The following is a 15,499-nucleotide window of genomic DNA, read 5'->3' as shown; positions in this document are numbered from 1 at the left end:
CCACTATATAATAATTACCAAATATATCAACATGTAATTTTTTACTTTAAATACATCTTACTATTAAAAACAGAACAAATACATTCATTTCATAAATTATCAGTAGTAATATTAAAGCAATGTAAAGTAAAAATGGGGTATAGTCTGAAAATAAAATAATAATTTTAAAACACTAAAAAAAAATGAAATTTGGTTTGAATGTCCAACTGGACTTTCAAAATGAGCTGTAGTTTCAAAGCATTACAAAAGATTCAAGTAAATTTGATCTAAGTGTGAAACTGTAACTCTGGTGCCAAAACAATGGTTCAAGGCTTCAATTTTTTAATGTCAAAACGACAATTATGACTTGTCTGAAGCTTCAAGCTTTATTGTCAAAACAATAAAGTTGGTTGAAAGATCTAACTTTTGATGCATAACACTCTGATAAATTTTGTTTTAAATTAAATTTGAAACACTACACAGTATAAAAAAATTATATATGTAAAAACTGTTGGTATGGGTAGAGAAAGCATTATGTAGAAGAGCGAACAATGTTTCGACCTTCTTCAGTCATCGTTGTACATAGCTTTCTCTACTCATACCAGCCGTTTTTACATATATATTTTTCTCTACAAGTGGGTTTTGTCGTCATCACAGAGTAAAATAAAATTGTTTACAACAAAATAAAATAACAGAGAAATTCAGCCTAAATATGAAATTGTAGCTTCAAAACTAATACAATACTTGATTTCAGAATAACATAGAAGAAACATTCCCACACTAGCAGTACCATTACAGCAGAAAGAAATGTTTGGTTAGTAAAGAAAATATGAATTCATGTGCCTGCAAAACTTTGTTGATGAGTACTTAGCTCATAAACAGCAGCAAGAGAAGTATTTCAAAGACACTGAAATTATTCAAGATGCCAGTTTTCCAGACCTTTTGTTGGATGTGAGCAAGAATATACATTTCATATTTAAGACACAAAAAACTGGTTGTTACAGCCCAATTACATAATGAATAACTAAACACATTAAAAATATAAAGTGCACAAAAAACCTCTCTTTAGTGCACACAATGAAGGATGGAATAACAGGGTATGTATAAACAGTTATTAATAAAGATACACACTTAAACACGATGTTTTCTGATTTCACATACAGAAGTACTATTTGATAATCACAATGATCCCCTTGTCGGAGTCTCATTAGATTGACTGTGGATTTTCTTTGGCAGAAGAGAACCTGTCAAGTTAGTGAATTAAAATTAGGTCACTATATCATAATCAGGAGCAAGTAAATCAGAAAACCAAAATATAAAAGATGTTAAGATAACAAAGCCTCAGCAAATGTTTCCCTGATGCTAGAGATTCTACACCAGCCTTAGAATGTTGGCTTTCTATTATTTACACATAATGTGGTATTAAACATCACAGATAACTACTGGCAATTTCTGAAACAAGAGGATGTGATATGTGGGCATGTCACATTGGGTCTGATTTACAAATTTACAATTTCTGGGATGTGTAACCAAATGAGATCGAAGACTATAAAAGTTATGCTTTGTGTGAGTGATTACAACATTATAAGAAATTATGTTAACTTTCATAGCTCTTGATGCAATGGAAAATGAGTTAGAGAAGAGGGTATTACCTACTGAGCAAATGTCAATTCTCACACTATGATGCTTGTTCTGAAAAAGATAAACCGATCGCCAAAAGTATTACTTACTTGGCATGACACAAGATCTTAGTGTCTCACAATCAAAATTTAATTAATTTGTTATAACAATTAGAATAGCATAAACATCTCAGCTAATAATGCATATTATAACAGTATACAAGTTTTAAGTTCTTAATTCTAAAGGCAATATTTAAAAAAACAGGATTTGTCAAAAGAGACTTCATAAGCTGTAGCTAAAATTAGCATGTAAGCATATTTCTTTGATGGAATTAAAACATTTCCATCATCTTTAAGTCCATCACCAATAATCCTCTTTAGATTACTTGTACCTACATCGCCAAAGCTCCCAATGTTCTGTAAGGCAACAACAGAAATAAACTGTAAAACATTGCTTCACTGCTTTAGCAAAATCAGTTTGTTTATTTTAGAGCCAGTTTTCATGTGTAACTACCACAACTAAGCATTGCATAAAAGTACTGCAACTTGAATGGCTTCAACAATAATGTTAATTAATTATTTCTTTCTATTGGCATTATCAAGATCTGAAATCAACTGTACCCCATTTTGCTTTTATACTTTACTAGAGTTTTGAATGCTGACAAAGTATGTCCATCCACAGCAAACAGGTAAGCTGTTTAAGAAGTTTTCAATATGCCTCTTTAGCTTGTACACCCAGAGTTAAGTTATCTGAGGATGAAGAGAGATGCTGGAAGCAAAAACATCATCATCAGTAATACCAGTGTTGTCATGAAGACTTATCATCATCTTTGGACAACTTTTTAAAACATTAAAAGCACAAGTGTATAATTGTATAAATTTTATGTTGGATACAATGTAATAGAATAATTAATAAAAATAGCATAGCTTGAATTAATAAAATAAATGGATAGTATATCTGTGTAAAAGAAAATCATAGTGATTGAGAAAACAGAAATTCACCAAAAATAACTAGGTTATAGACTTACCAGTTTATAAAAAACAACAAAAATCAATTAGTGTGTGTGTGTGTGTGTTTTCTTATAGCAAACATCTGGCTATCTGCTGAGTCTACCGAGGGGAATTTAACCCCTGATTTTAGCATTGTAAATCTATAAACTTACTGCTGTACCAACTGGGAACAAATCAATTAGTAGATAATACTATACACAGGATAAAATTTAATTATGTTTAAGTTAGTACTCAGTAAATAAAGACCACAAAATCAGTTCTCTAATTACCTTAGTATATGCTAATTTGAATTACTAACAAACAACCAAATTTAAAAGTTCACAGATAACTCAAAAATCAGATAAAAACACATCATGACACACAAAACACAAAAATCGATGTTTAGGTGTCTTTTAAATAACGTATAATATGAAAATTTAAATATTAACATACAGTTTGATACCAAACTTAAGAAGTTATAAAATAGTAGTTCAATAAAATTTTGAATGTAAGTTGACAAGTGCAATGATGTGGCCTTTGACCCATGACCCATCTGGAAAGGGTTAACAGTTACATACATAAAGAAATATTTACTTTTACATACCAGTTGCTTCATGACCTAGAATCAAATCATGAAGTGTGGGGTCTTCTTGACGAGATGCTGCTACTCCTGCCACTCCATCTGGTTCATCAAGGAGGATGTACAGTTTCTAAGACAAAAAAATAGATGCATACTGATCACAACTGAAAAAAGTAGTAATAAAAAACAATGCATTCATCCTATATATATATAAAAACATTTTTTGCATTTGAATACTGAATATTCTTAGATTCCTTATTCTTATAAAGAGTGATTCTGAAGTTCATTAACAGGTAAGGAGAGGCACAGGATCAGAAATAAGGTACACTGAGTCTGCCCTGTGACAGTACCATTGAAATAATGGGAAATTTTGTTGATATGAACCAAATTATCAGGAGAAAAGGTGTAAACAATAAAAAATAAAAACATTTTAACATGAGTACTCTGAAAATATTCTTTGAGAGCTATAATTTTATGTATATGTGCATGTAAAGTTGTACTACAGAAGATGTAAGTCTGACAGTAGTAAAAGTTATAGCACAAATCTGAGTTTGAGGTACAAGCCCAGAATTTTATTATACAATTAGCTCATTGAAAGATTGTAAGTATTAAACTTTACACAGTTTGGTTTCTATTCATCTCATGAATATTGCAACTTCACATAACACACACTGCAGATTCACACTTAAAATCTGTTTCAATGCAAAATTACCAATATCTATTGTTTTCCTTAAACTATTATTTTGTCATTTGAAATCAAACAGAATATTCTGGCATGTGATGTAATCTTAGTAGTATTAATATTTCATTATACAAAATTACAAGAGATATCATTTCAAAATTATTTACCTGCAAGAAAGCCAACTGTAGCCGTGATGATTCTTGGTTATTCTTGATTGATAATTCTAAATACATTAAAGCCCGAGCATAAGCTTGACAAACAAAGGAGCTAAAAGGTCTTCTGGAACACTCTTCAGGAAGTCATAAACAGACTTATAGTTGGGATCATTATGTGGGTCCACAAGAGAAATAACAACTTTGTCAATTCATGCATTAGCAAAAGCAAATCACAAAAAACGAAAAATACATTGTCTTTACATGTAAAACATTTATTATAGATTAAGGAAAGTTGGTGTATTCATTCTATGCATGAGCTTATGAATATACAGAACCACAACAGTCATCATGAGGTCTTAGTAATGGGTCACATCTCAATAACTGAGAATAATTCTATTCTGTTAACAACAGAACCAAAACAGCCATCTTGAGGTCCTAGTAGCAGATTACATCTCAACAACTAAGAATCGTTTTTATTCTGTCAAGAACAAAACCCATAGGACCTCCATTAGGTCACCAATAATTACAAACCATGTCTTATTATGTAAAGAATAGAATCACAAAAATTTCTGTCAGGTCCAAGAAAAACAGGTCACCTTGCAAAATGTGTAATAATGGGTTTTTATTTGTCAATAACAAAATCTTAACAACCTCCATCAAGTCAAAAGAAAATTGGTCACAGCACAATAATTTGGAATTTTATCTATTATTTTAACGATAAAGTTCTAAACAGAAGTTGATATCAGTTACAAAACAGATGTTGAAAGCAGCAAAGTTTGAATGAACTATAATAGTACAGATTGTACATGTAAACAACTTCAGATCTTTGAAGCTTATCAGAAAAACAATAAAAACCACTAAAGATGAATCCCAAAATACTGATGTTGCAATAATTTGACTCTACAATGAACTGAAGCATTTCATGGAGTATGTTGATATATATATAGAGCTAAAGGAGATGTGGCACAGAAACTGAAAAATTGCAAATGAATTCAACATTGAAACTCTGCCATCATTTATTAGCTGAATTTCTACTTTCAAGGGCAAGTTGGCAACACATTTTGGTGGTTTCCACAAGATCATTTTATTATTAAACTGCAACTTACTTTGCTTGTTTTGAGAAATCGAATATTTTGTAAATTCTGGTTTTATTTATACCATAACAATCATCACATTTGCTTCCTTTCAGGATGAAAGCTCCAACACATCATTCTATAGTTTCTCCACTTTAAACCAAAATCTGCAAAATTGTCAGCTTATCAGATTTTTCAAATGAGACTGCTGACATATCTTGTTTCTGTTAAATGCAGTCAAAGTTTTCATCAGTGAACCAAGTTGAAGACACAATATACAATACAAGTACATAAGCCACATACAAAGATGAATTTCTCTTCATTATCAATGTAGTTCTAAAGTTTACAGGTTACATATTTTTAGAAGTTACATACAAATATCAATGAATAAGGTGTAACAGATAGTTTATACATGCTACTTCATTTTATATATGAAGGATAGCTTTTGCTAGAGACAGATCAGGAAAAAATTATGATAACTAGCAGTAATTTGCCCTTTTGCTACAGACTCAGTATAATATACAAGTTCATCTACACATTTGCACACATTAAGTATTTGTACTATAACTTTTGACACAGCACATGTACCTTCACAAAATCTGGTAGACATTAGTACAGATACAAGTATTTTTTTTACAAAAATCAGATGTTTCGTGAACTATTTTTATAAAAGATCTGTTTGTGAAAATTGAGTCTGTTTCATTACTAGTATGAGTGCAAAGTGATTTCATGTTACGAGTTAAAAACTGTTCTTCATCCCAAAAAATCTCAAATATTATTTGCATAATCTCTAAAACTTCCCAAATATATTTCAGATGTTTGATTTCAGCAAAACTTTATACATTATGTTATTTTCTACACTCCAGCTGTGGGGTCTGTCACTTAACTAGCTTTGTAACTATCATTAAAAAATTAGGAAATAAATAATTTTATTTTTTTAGTGCTATGATGATGACATATTGTAACATGAAAATACAAATGTTTAGTTTAAGTAGACTAAGTCTCATAATGCTATATGTTACATATATATTTATTATGTTACTGACCTTCCAGTCATGCCTAGCTAGCATTGTGCAACTTGCATTGATCTGGTGCTCTCATATTACATATCCAGTAACATAAAACTGACCTTTAGTCTTTTCTGTCTTGGCTGTGTTTTAGTGGACTAGTATTTTGTAATATACAGACACATTTAAATTATTATACATTATATATATGTATATACATTATGACTATTTAGAAATAAATTATTAAACTTTTCTTAAAATATAGAAAAAAAATGGGAAAAGCAAACAATTATCTCTTCTCTCTACGATCTCTGTACTTGGTTGTTGCTGGACATAAGTTGCTAAGCCTTTTGAAATTTCACAAGTGGAGGATATCAAACAATTTTTTTTTAGGTTTTATACATACAGTTGAATAACCAAAAAATCATAAGTAACTACACTGATACCATAGAATTCCACTTAGTAACTAGATTTATATCAATTTTAAAATATATGAAACTATGAGCAGACTAAAGACACAACCAAACTCCTTGAAAACTTAGATTGAAAGAACACTAGCTTTTTCAAAGATTAAAATAGCTAAAACCACTTTAGGAACATCTTAAGCTAGTGATTGGTTATTCACATGTCATATACTGTAGTAAGAGTATATAATGGACTGTTTCAAAATTGGAAAGAGTTGAATAGAGCCCACTGTGTTAAAGACCTCATACCTTTTATTTTATATTCTAGCTTGTTAAAGTTAGTAATCTGAGTTCTAATTTGTATGAAACTGTGAACTTAGTATTTTGACACCACAAACATCTAATTTTAAACTGTGCAGCATTAAACATAACATGTGACTCACTAAAATCAATATTTATGTTCTTTTAATACTTATTTTTAAACTAAGAAATTAACTCATACATAACATTAAATAGTAAAATTATAATCTACAATTTGATTCCAAACTTACTGACATAAATTCATAAAATATTTGTTCAATACAATCTTGAATGCAAGTCAACAAACACAACAAGATGGCCTTTGATCCATGACCCATTATAAAAGGATTAAACATTGTTAAGTCCTTAATACTGCATGAAAGTTAGACCACACAGTACTGAATATAATGCACCAGATTAAGTCACAGTATAACTATACACTTGCTACATGGATGAAAAGGTCCTGTCACAAACTACAGCTCTTGAAAGAACATGATGACTTGTTTGTACATCTCTTGAATGTTAAAGACCTAAGTGACATACATAGGTTTGTGTACACACTACCATTTAAAATATTCAATTGCTCTTCATTAAACTATAAGTCAAACTCAGGGTTTAGATGGTAATGTATCAAAAATGGAAACTAATGCTTTCTTAAACTAAAATGCACTTCCAATAATACTTACCTATGCAGACATTACAGCTATTTCATGATTTCTAAGGATTCCATATTTTGCCCATCTAAGCACTGAAAATACTAACTTCAGTCTTTTATACCCAACTTAAATACCTTAGACAAGTTCTAACTAGCAAACTGCTCCACAAACTTTAATGTGCCTTCTAACTAGGTACTGTATATAACCATCTCATCCTGACAACACAGTCACTTTTTCTGAGAAATACATTTGGTTTTAGTGGGAAGATAGAACAGGAGAGTGTCAGTGAAGGTAAGTATTATCGAAAATACATGTTCAGTTAACTTTCGAAATAGACCATCTACTGACACTAGAATCCCATGTTAAGAAGGTGGAGGGGCTGGTGCAGGCATGATCCATACAGAAAGTGTCTTCATAGAACAGGAGTATACCAAGAAAAGAATAGTACAAGAGTGGGAGAACTGAACTACCTCCAGAACAGATATGCTCTTCACCTGAAACTTAATTTTTATATCCAAGGTGGAACAGAATACGAGTAATCATTCGTATAGGTTAGCCTCAACCAGGTAGCCAAGGTTGGATTTAGGCAGTCATGAAACCTGTATCTCATGTTAGTGGTTAGGGTTATTGGACCACAATGTTTTGTGTGTGTATATAAATATATATGACTGGATCTCAACCTGTAGCCAAAGAATGATGCTTTACACAATGAGAAAGTAACAACAACTAAGTGGACAAACCTTCTCCTCTACCTAAAGGAATCTAAAAGGCAACACAACAGTTTTAGAAATACAGGCTAGACTAATAATGAAATTAATTTTTTCTTAAAGAACACTGTAGAAAATTTGTTACCCAAAAGTTATTACCACCACTAGCTTCTACAGATGAAAGTCTTGTAGTAAATTCAATTATTTTACATGAGAAAATATTCTGGTAACTCTGCTTCAAATTTTGAAATTATTACCCTAATAAATCATTACTTATTTCCTAGCAAAGTGACATTTTTATGTTGTAAAAAACATAAATAAGGCTGTTAATCAATGACTAGAACAGGCATTTTAATTGTTTTATAATATTTACAGTCTTTAATTTCTCAAAGAAAAAGAACATAAAATACCAGTAACTTAAGCTCATGATTAATTAATGAGTATTCCAACTACCTTTCCCTTTATTTGCAGGCTTGGAGTTATTCTGGTTACTAGATCTCAACATCACAAAATACTGATGACACCAAACCGTTAAACAATCCAATATTGAAAACACAGTCTGGGCACTCAAGTGGCAAAGGTCAGTCTTCTCATGAAACTTCAATTTGCTCTGTTCAGCTTGGTCAACATGGCTTAGAACAGCCATAATCTCTCTGTAGATCTATAGACCCAAATACATAAAAAAGTTTTGCTTTTCTTTTTATAATAACACATATTAATTCTAAATTTTAGTGAGATTAAAATCTACCTTGATTATCAACGTTAAAAAATTATTTCACATTCCATTTTGCTTTTAAAAATTCTACTACTAAAATATGCAGCAAAATATTTCATAGATTCTTGTAATTTATAACATCTATGATAACGCAAAACTGCTGTGAACACATTATTCAGCTCACATTTTCAGTTCATTTTGGTATAAATCAGTCATCTTTACACCTCCACAATTCTGGGGATTTCATCTTAATATGTAGGACAACCACCATGAACAACAAAGGCAGTACAGCACTGATGCTGTATACTCGAAATCAGAATGTTCATTAAGTTCTAAGGCATCAGTAATCACTCCATTAAAAACAAATACCTTCAGGGCATTTTCAGTATTCTGAATTATTTCATAGGATGTGATGAAGCTCACAAGAGTATCTCATGCATGAACAATGGATATGAAGACTGGTGACACACTTCACTCAATCCCCTCTTTTTTGAAGACGATGTACTGATTACTTCTACACAGTTAGAATGAAAATCATAATTCATTATGTGACAGAACACAGGATAATAGAATTTAAGGCATTAGTAGTCCAATCAGAAGATCGTAAAACAAAGTCTTCCAATGTTCATTGCTGTCAACACCAACTTGAATCACCATCATATGTACAATGTCTCCATATGAATATGGTATTTAACCTGACTCTCAGATACTCATCAAATAAGCACATAGCTGTTATGTGGTAGCAGGGTGAGACATAGCTCACTTGTAAAATTACTATTCTTATATTGTTGGTCCACTTGGTATGTTCTTGGCACAATAAGAAGCAAGTCATTTCCTGCTATATGTGAGCATAATGCACCTTAGTAGGTGTGTGAAATACAAGCTATCCTCGTATAGTCTCTATTTTAGCAGTCTGTATACTTACAGTGCCAAAGTAAAAACTACAGACATTTGACACAGTCTAAGAGCAAGTTTAACCAACCAAACAGAGCTTTAGACACCTGACTCAACCTAGATGCAGTTTTTTAAACCTATCTGCCTGTGCATCATTTACTATTGCAGTAACACTGTAGTCTTACACTGCACAGCATTCAAAAAACAAACAATGTTGTCTTATATAATTATATAAATCAAAATCACTGTTCAACTGGTATTTTTAATGCTATAACATTTGGTGTAACATGCAAAAGTGGATTATAGTTTATTTTAACATTCATGTTTTTCATATTACATTATATTTGTTGAAAGCTATGACAAGACTTCAGTGCACATAAGCTAAGTAAACATGTACGGTAAATAAAAACAAATTATTCTAATAATTCAAACTATTTCTTCTTGAATGTTACTGTTAAGTTTATAGCACTCATAAGATACACATAAATAATTTAATATCTATTAAAAAAAACATTATTAGATATAAATTCATGCTGTCCAAGAATACTCTTAGCAAAAATATTGTTAATTAGACTGACAAAAGTAACGTTGATCTCAATTTCAAAGATCTGACCATAGGTCACTCATACATTTTTGACAGTTTTATCTTTGTTTCTGGCAGTGACAGTTGTAACTGGCAAAATAAACTGTCAAAAGAAATAATGTTACTTTCAATCAAGTTGAAATTGACTAGATATGTAAGATGGAACTAGGATTTGTAATCAACAATAAGAAAGAAAGAAAATTTTTTGATAAAAGGAAGTACTTTTAATATTATTTTGAAAATAGTTTCTCACAATAGAATTCACATCCTGAAAAACGACTGAAAGACTAAAGTTAAGTAAAATGTCCCAAAAGTCAGAATACCTTTGGCTGACTGATGGATAATTAACCAATTCAGAATCTTTTCTATTTACTGTAAACATCAAAGCAGATGTACTGGTACTGGTATTTTCTTTCTGTTCCCTGCTTTCTTACCCCTTAAAACATTTTATTACCAGATCTAAACAAAATTAATGATTGGCCAATCTGATAAGAGAAGATGCAGAAGTCTGTCAAATGGCTATCAATGCTAAGCTCTGTCTTTAAAATCTCACAGCCTATCAGTTGTATTACATTCTTTACTTCTGAAAAAAGAAAATGTCATATAAAGAATTATGTACATTTACTTCTATACTTTATATTATTTCTTAAAACAAACATCTTCCTTTTCTTCATTGCTTGCATCTTGTAAAACATTAACCATGATGTGAGGAAGAAGAAAAACTGTTGTCTTCACATCGTTTTGACAATCATGAAGCATGACTGAAAAACTCTAGCTGTATTCTCTCGCTTTATCTGAGAAATTAAATACACAAAACCATATAAATTTTATAAAATTAAGGGCATTTAAAACATGCTAATGAGCATGGAAAAGTTAGTTTTAAATTGAAATGATTTTGGTTGTTTTTCTCTATGGCATAATCTGTTCTCAAAAAGCAGTTTTATAAAAACTATTCTGCATTATTTCTTTTCTTTCCATTAAAACAGAAAATTAACATATACAAAGACAAAATGAGAGAATTTTAAGTGTAATGTGGTGATTATAATCTAGTACTTGTCTTTGATACTACAGTAGTCTACCCCCCAAAAGAAATTCTAAAAGTGTATACCACCTTTATGTTCTAAACATATTTGTAGAGTAAGTTTCAATAATGTGCTCCTAATGGGCTAAAACTGTGACAAATGTTACAGAACTGTGTGCACGTTACTTAATAGTTGAAATTAACATTCTCCTGAATTAGAAAAGGAAATGAAACTCAGACTTACAAGAACTGTGTGAACAGATATGTTTAGCTGAACTGTGAGGTGCCTCTGTTTCAGTAATACTTTTATCTACACAGTCTGATCTCTAGTTCAAATTTCGTCATGGTTTTAGTTAATATAATAATCACCTATAACAATAATATTGATTAGCAACCTAATTATCTCATTTCTTTTTATCACAGAAAAGTGCTTCTTACCTTCTGGAGAAGACAAGATGCCCAATTACAGGCCCAATCTTTAAAAGTGCTTCCTAGTTTGCTCCCATATATTGGGCATGGAAAGGAAGTCCTCTTGTTACTAGACATAATGTACCTATCAAATAATAACAGAAAACCTGATGAACTTTTTTTTTAACTTTTATTAAAAAAGCAGAACAACTTCAATATTCAAATAACTTTTCAGTTTATGTGAAATATTTAAAAAAAAATTGAGTTTTTAATGTTTAAACTAGGCTAAAATACTGTTGAATTGTAATGTTTTATAACACAGTAAAGATAAAAGAAAAACATAACACAATGAACAATGTTAGAAAAAAAATTGATAAGAAAGAAAATAACTGAAAATTACTGTCTAAATTTCATTATAATAAAAAATAAAATACATACCTGGAGTGCTGCAAAGGTACCAAAATTTCTTGAATCTCTTCTGAAAACCTGTTCCAAAGACTATTACTTGGTCTCACAATTTGTGACAACTCTCCACTTTGACAAGTATATATCTGTAAGGTTTCCTGCAGTGCATAAGATGCACAGTCCTACAAAAAAGAAAAATGTGTACTTTACATAAGAAAACAGTCATAAACACAGCATGAAAAACTTCAGTTCCAGAAAGAAAGAAAAACGTTAGGAAGTGGAGAAATAAAAATAACAATAAATACACACAATACCATATGTTTACTGTGAAAGGCCTACAGTATCATACGTGACTGTGTTTACTGTGAAAGATATAAGGTATAACGTGTCACTGTGTTTACTGTGAAAGATATAAGGTATCATGTGCAACTGTGTTTACTGTGAAAGATACAAGGTATTATGTGTGACTGTGTTTAATGTGAAAGATATAATGTATTATGCAAGACTGTGTTTAATGTGAAAGATATAAGGTATCACATGTGACTGTGCTTACTGTGAAAGATATAAGGTATTATGTGTGACTGTGTTTAATGTGAAAGATATAAGGTATTATGTGTGACTGTGTTTAATGTGAAAGATATAAGGTATCATGTGTGACTGTGTTTAGTGTGAAAGATATAAGGTATTATGCAAGACTGTGTTTAGTGTGAAAGATATAGAAGAAAGATATAAAGTATCATGTTGTGACTGTGTTCACTGTGAAAGATATAAGGTATCATGTGCAACTGTGTTTACTGTGAAAGATATAAGGTATTATGTGTGACTGTGTTTAATGTGAAAGATATAAGGTATCATGTGTGACTGTGTTTAATGTGAAAGATATAAGGTATCACGTGTGACTGTGTTTACTGTGAAAGATATAAGGTATCGTGTGTGACTGTGTTTACTGTGAAAGATATAAGGTATTATGTGTGACTGTGTTTAATGTGAAAGATATAAGGTATCATGTGTGACTGTGTTTAATGTGAAAGATATAAGGTATAACGTGTGACTGTGTTTAATGTGAAAGATATAAGGTATCAAGACTGTGTTTAGTGTGAAAGATAAGGTATATAGAAAGACTGTGTTTAGTGTGAAAGATATAGAAGAAAGATATAAAGTATGTTGTGACTGTGTTCACTGTGAAAGATATAAGGTATCATGTGCAACTGTGTTTACTGTGAAAGATATAAGGTATTATGTGTGACTGTGTTTAATGTGAAAGATATAAGGTATCACGTGTGACTGTGTTTACTGTGAAAGATATAAGGTATCGTGTGTGACTGTGTTTACTGTGAAAGATATAAGGTATCGTGTGTGACTGTGTTTACTGTGAAAGATATAAGGTATTATGCAAGACTGTGTTTAGTGTGAAAGATATAGAAGAAAGATATAAAGTATGTTGTGACTGTGTTCACTGTGAAAGATATAAGGTATTATGTGTGACTGTGTTTAATGTGAAAGATATAAGGTATCATGTGACTGTGTTTACTGTAAAAGACCTAAAGTATTAACAGGAATATGAGAGGATAATGGATGATGATTTCCTTGATAAACAAATCCCAATTCAAGGGGAGTGGAAGACTTGTAGTATGCATAAAGAAAAAGTTCACATACAAAGGGCAACACTAAATAAGAACAGTTAATCTTGTGAGAGATGGCAAGTACATTGAAAATACATTTTCAGTATAGGGAAAATTAAGACTTCTGATATGGTAATTATCTACTCTCACAATATTAGCTAGAATCTTACATTGATAACAAGGAGGGACCAGTGTGAGGATATGACAAAAGAATATTTTAAAATTATCTGAAGGATATCTTGGAAATGAAAGAATCAGATCTGAAGATCATAGAAAGGGGAAGTGGACCATTTCTGAGCCAGGGATACTCTTCATCCGATTATGAAACGTGTGAAATATAAGGGAAAAAAATGAGAGGAGTACATCAGAGTGAGAGAGAATGTGGCAAGAAAGTGGTCATAACCAATACTGTAACTCATTCTCAAAATAGGAAAGGCAGGTAAACAAAAGAAACACCCCTAGGTGTACAGCAGCTTGGATGCAATGGACTACACATAGTAAATCAACTACTTTCAAAACATGCCCATGAGATACCAACATCCATGTGAGTGTAGAATAAAGAGCATACACTCTTTACCTCAATCCCATGAAATGGGGAATTGAAACCCACTCTAATTCCTGGGTATGACACTAGGATTAGATCTGAGCTATTGAATTGGTATCAACAGAATGTCTGTTGCATGTAATCAACTCCCATAACTGTGAAATGGGCCAGGACCATCCATAGACAATATCATACCCCTAATATTAAGATGAGAAAACAAGAAACAAGAGATAGCCAATGACAGAACCAGAACAATTTCACAAATCATTGCTGTGACCCACAGCCAAGATGGAGGAAATTGAGTTAGGAAGATAGTTAACTTGAAATATGTGTGAGAACTTAAGTAAATGAGTTCACTCTAAATTCAAAACCTTCTTATAGTGTAACAACATTTAGTTCAGAGTAGGATGACAGTTTCCAATAAAAGGGATGAATTACATCTTGATGTCTCATTCTGTTGTCAATGGTTATCATAAAGAGAAGAATATCACATCATCTACACCCATAAAATACCACCACCCTATTCTGTAATTTATTGGTTATTGTGAGTAACTCATTCAGCTGGGTGCCTTCAGGGTCAACCACCTCAGCAATTTGGAACTGGAGTTGTAAGGATGCCCATACTCCACTTGAAGCAAGGAAGGTGACAATGTGGTGGTGAAATCCAAAGCAGTATCACCACATAACCACAAAATCTTATTTTGAAAAATCAGACCATACTGAGTTATTAATTCTAGGAATGATTGGGATGAACAACAAACCCCTTCTGTTTTCCCATTCAGTCCAAGGGTGATACAGTCTGGGATGGGCTTGGTTATGAAACACAAAATATCATGAAAATCATGAACCTATATGTGATTTTGTGGAACACCCCATCTCAATGGTGAATGTGTGAAGCCATGGAAGATAAATTGAACACATCATGGAAGTACAGTGTGGATTTAAAGTTTAAAAAAATCCTGGTGTCTGACCACAGAACAGGATCAAAATAATGATGAATGAAAAGAAGACCTGTGAAAAGAAAAAAAAAGTATAAATAGAAACTTAACAGTCAGTCACACAGAATTATGAAGAATGGCTACAGGTGGAAGATAAAACCCCAAACAAAGAGGAAACTGCAATATAATGGAAGACTTAGAATGGATGACAAAGGCA

General features: G+C 31.6%; 2 protein-coding genes across 3 annotated transcripts in view; both read right to left on the bottom strand.

Annotated features, from left to right (window-relative positions):
* LOC143243195 (serine/threonine-protein kinase atr-like) overlaps positions 1-11,069 on the bottom strand; it is a 40,240-nt gene extending 29,171 nt beyond the window's left edge. Inside the window, exons 1-4 of one of the 2 annotated variants that reach the window (XM_076486993.1) lie at positions 11,002-11,069; positions 8,607-8,813; positions 4,018-4,190; positions 3,193-3,298 (exon numbers count right to left, since the gene is read on the bottom strand). In XM_076486993.1, the coding sequence (XP_076343108.1) occupies positions 3,193-3,298; positions 4,018-4,083 (172 nt within the window). In that variant the 5' untranslated portion in view covers positions 4,084-4,190; positions 8,607-8,813; positions 11,002-11,069. Of the gene's footprint in view, positions 1-1,631; positions 1,672-3,192; positions 3,299-4,017; positions 4,603-8,606; positions 8,814-11,001 lie in introns of those variants that run through there. The other variant, XM_076486994.1, reaches the window with a different exon arrangement.
* Positions 11,070-11,075: 6 nt separating this feature from the next.
* Positions 11,076-15,499, bottom strand: part of LOC143243243 (serine/threonine-protein kinase atr-like) — a 35,160-nt gene continuing 30,736 nt past the window's right edge. The window contains exons 6-8 of the mRNA XM_076487092.1: positions 12,212-12,360; positions 11,804-11,918; positions 11,076-11,138 (exon numbers count right to left, since the gene is read on the bottom strand). Of these exons, the coding sequence (XP_076343207.1) occupies positions 11,076-11,138; positions 11,804-11,918; positions 12,212-12,360 (327 nt within the window). The remainder of the gene's footprint in view (positions 11,139-11,803; positions 11,919-12,211; positions 12,361-15,499) is intronic.

This window comes from Tachypleus tridentatus, unplaced genomic scaffold, assembly GCF_004210375.1.
Source record: "Tachypleus tridentatus isolate NWPU-2018 unplaced genomic scaffold, ASM421037v1 Hic_cluster_2, whole genome shotgun sequence".
NCBI lineage: Eukaryota > Metazoa > Arthropoda > Merostomata > Xiphosura > Limulidae > Tachypleus > Tachypleus tridentatus.
The sequence above is the reverse complement of the archived record's forward strand: the minus strand, read 5'-3'. Positions and strand labels throughout refer to the sequence as shown.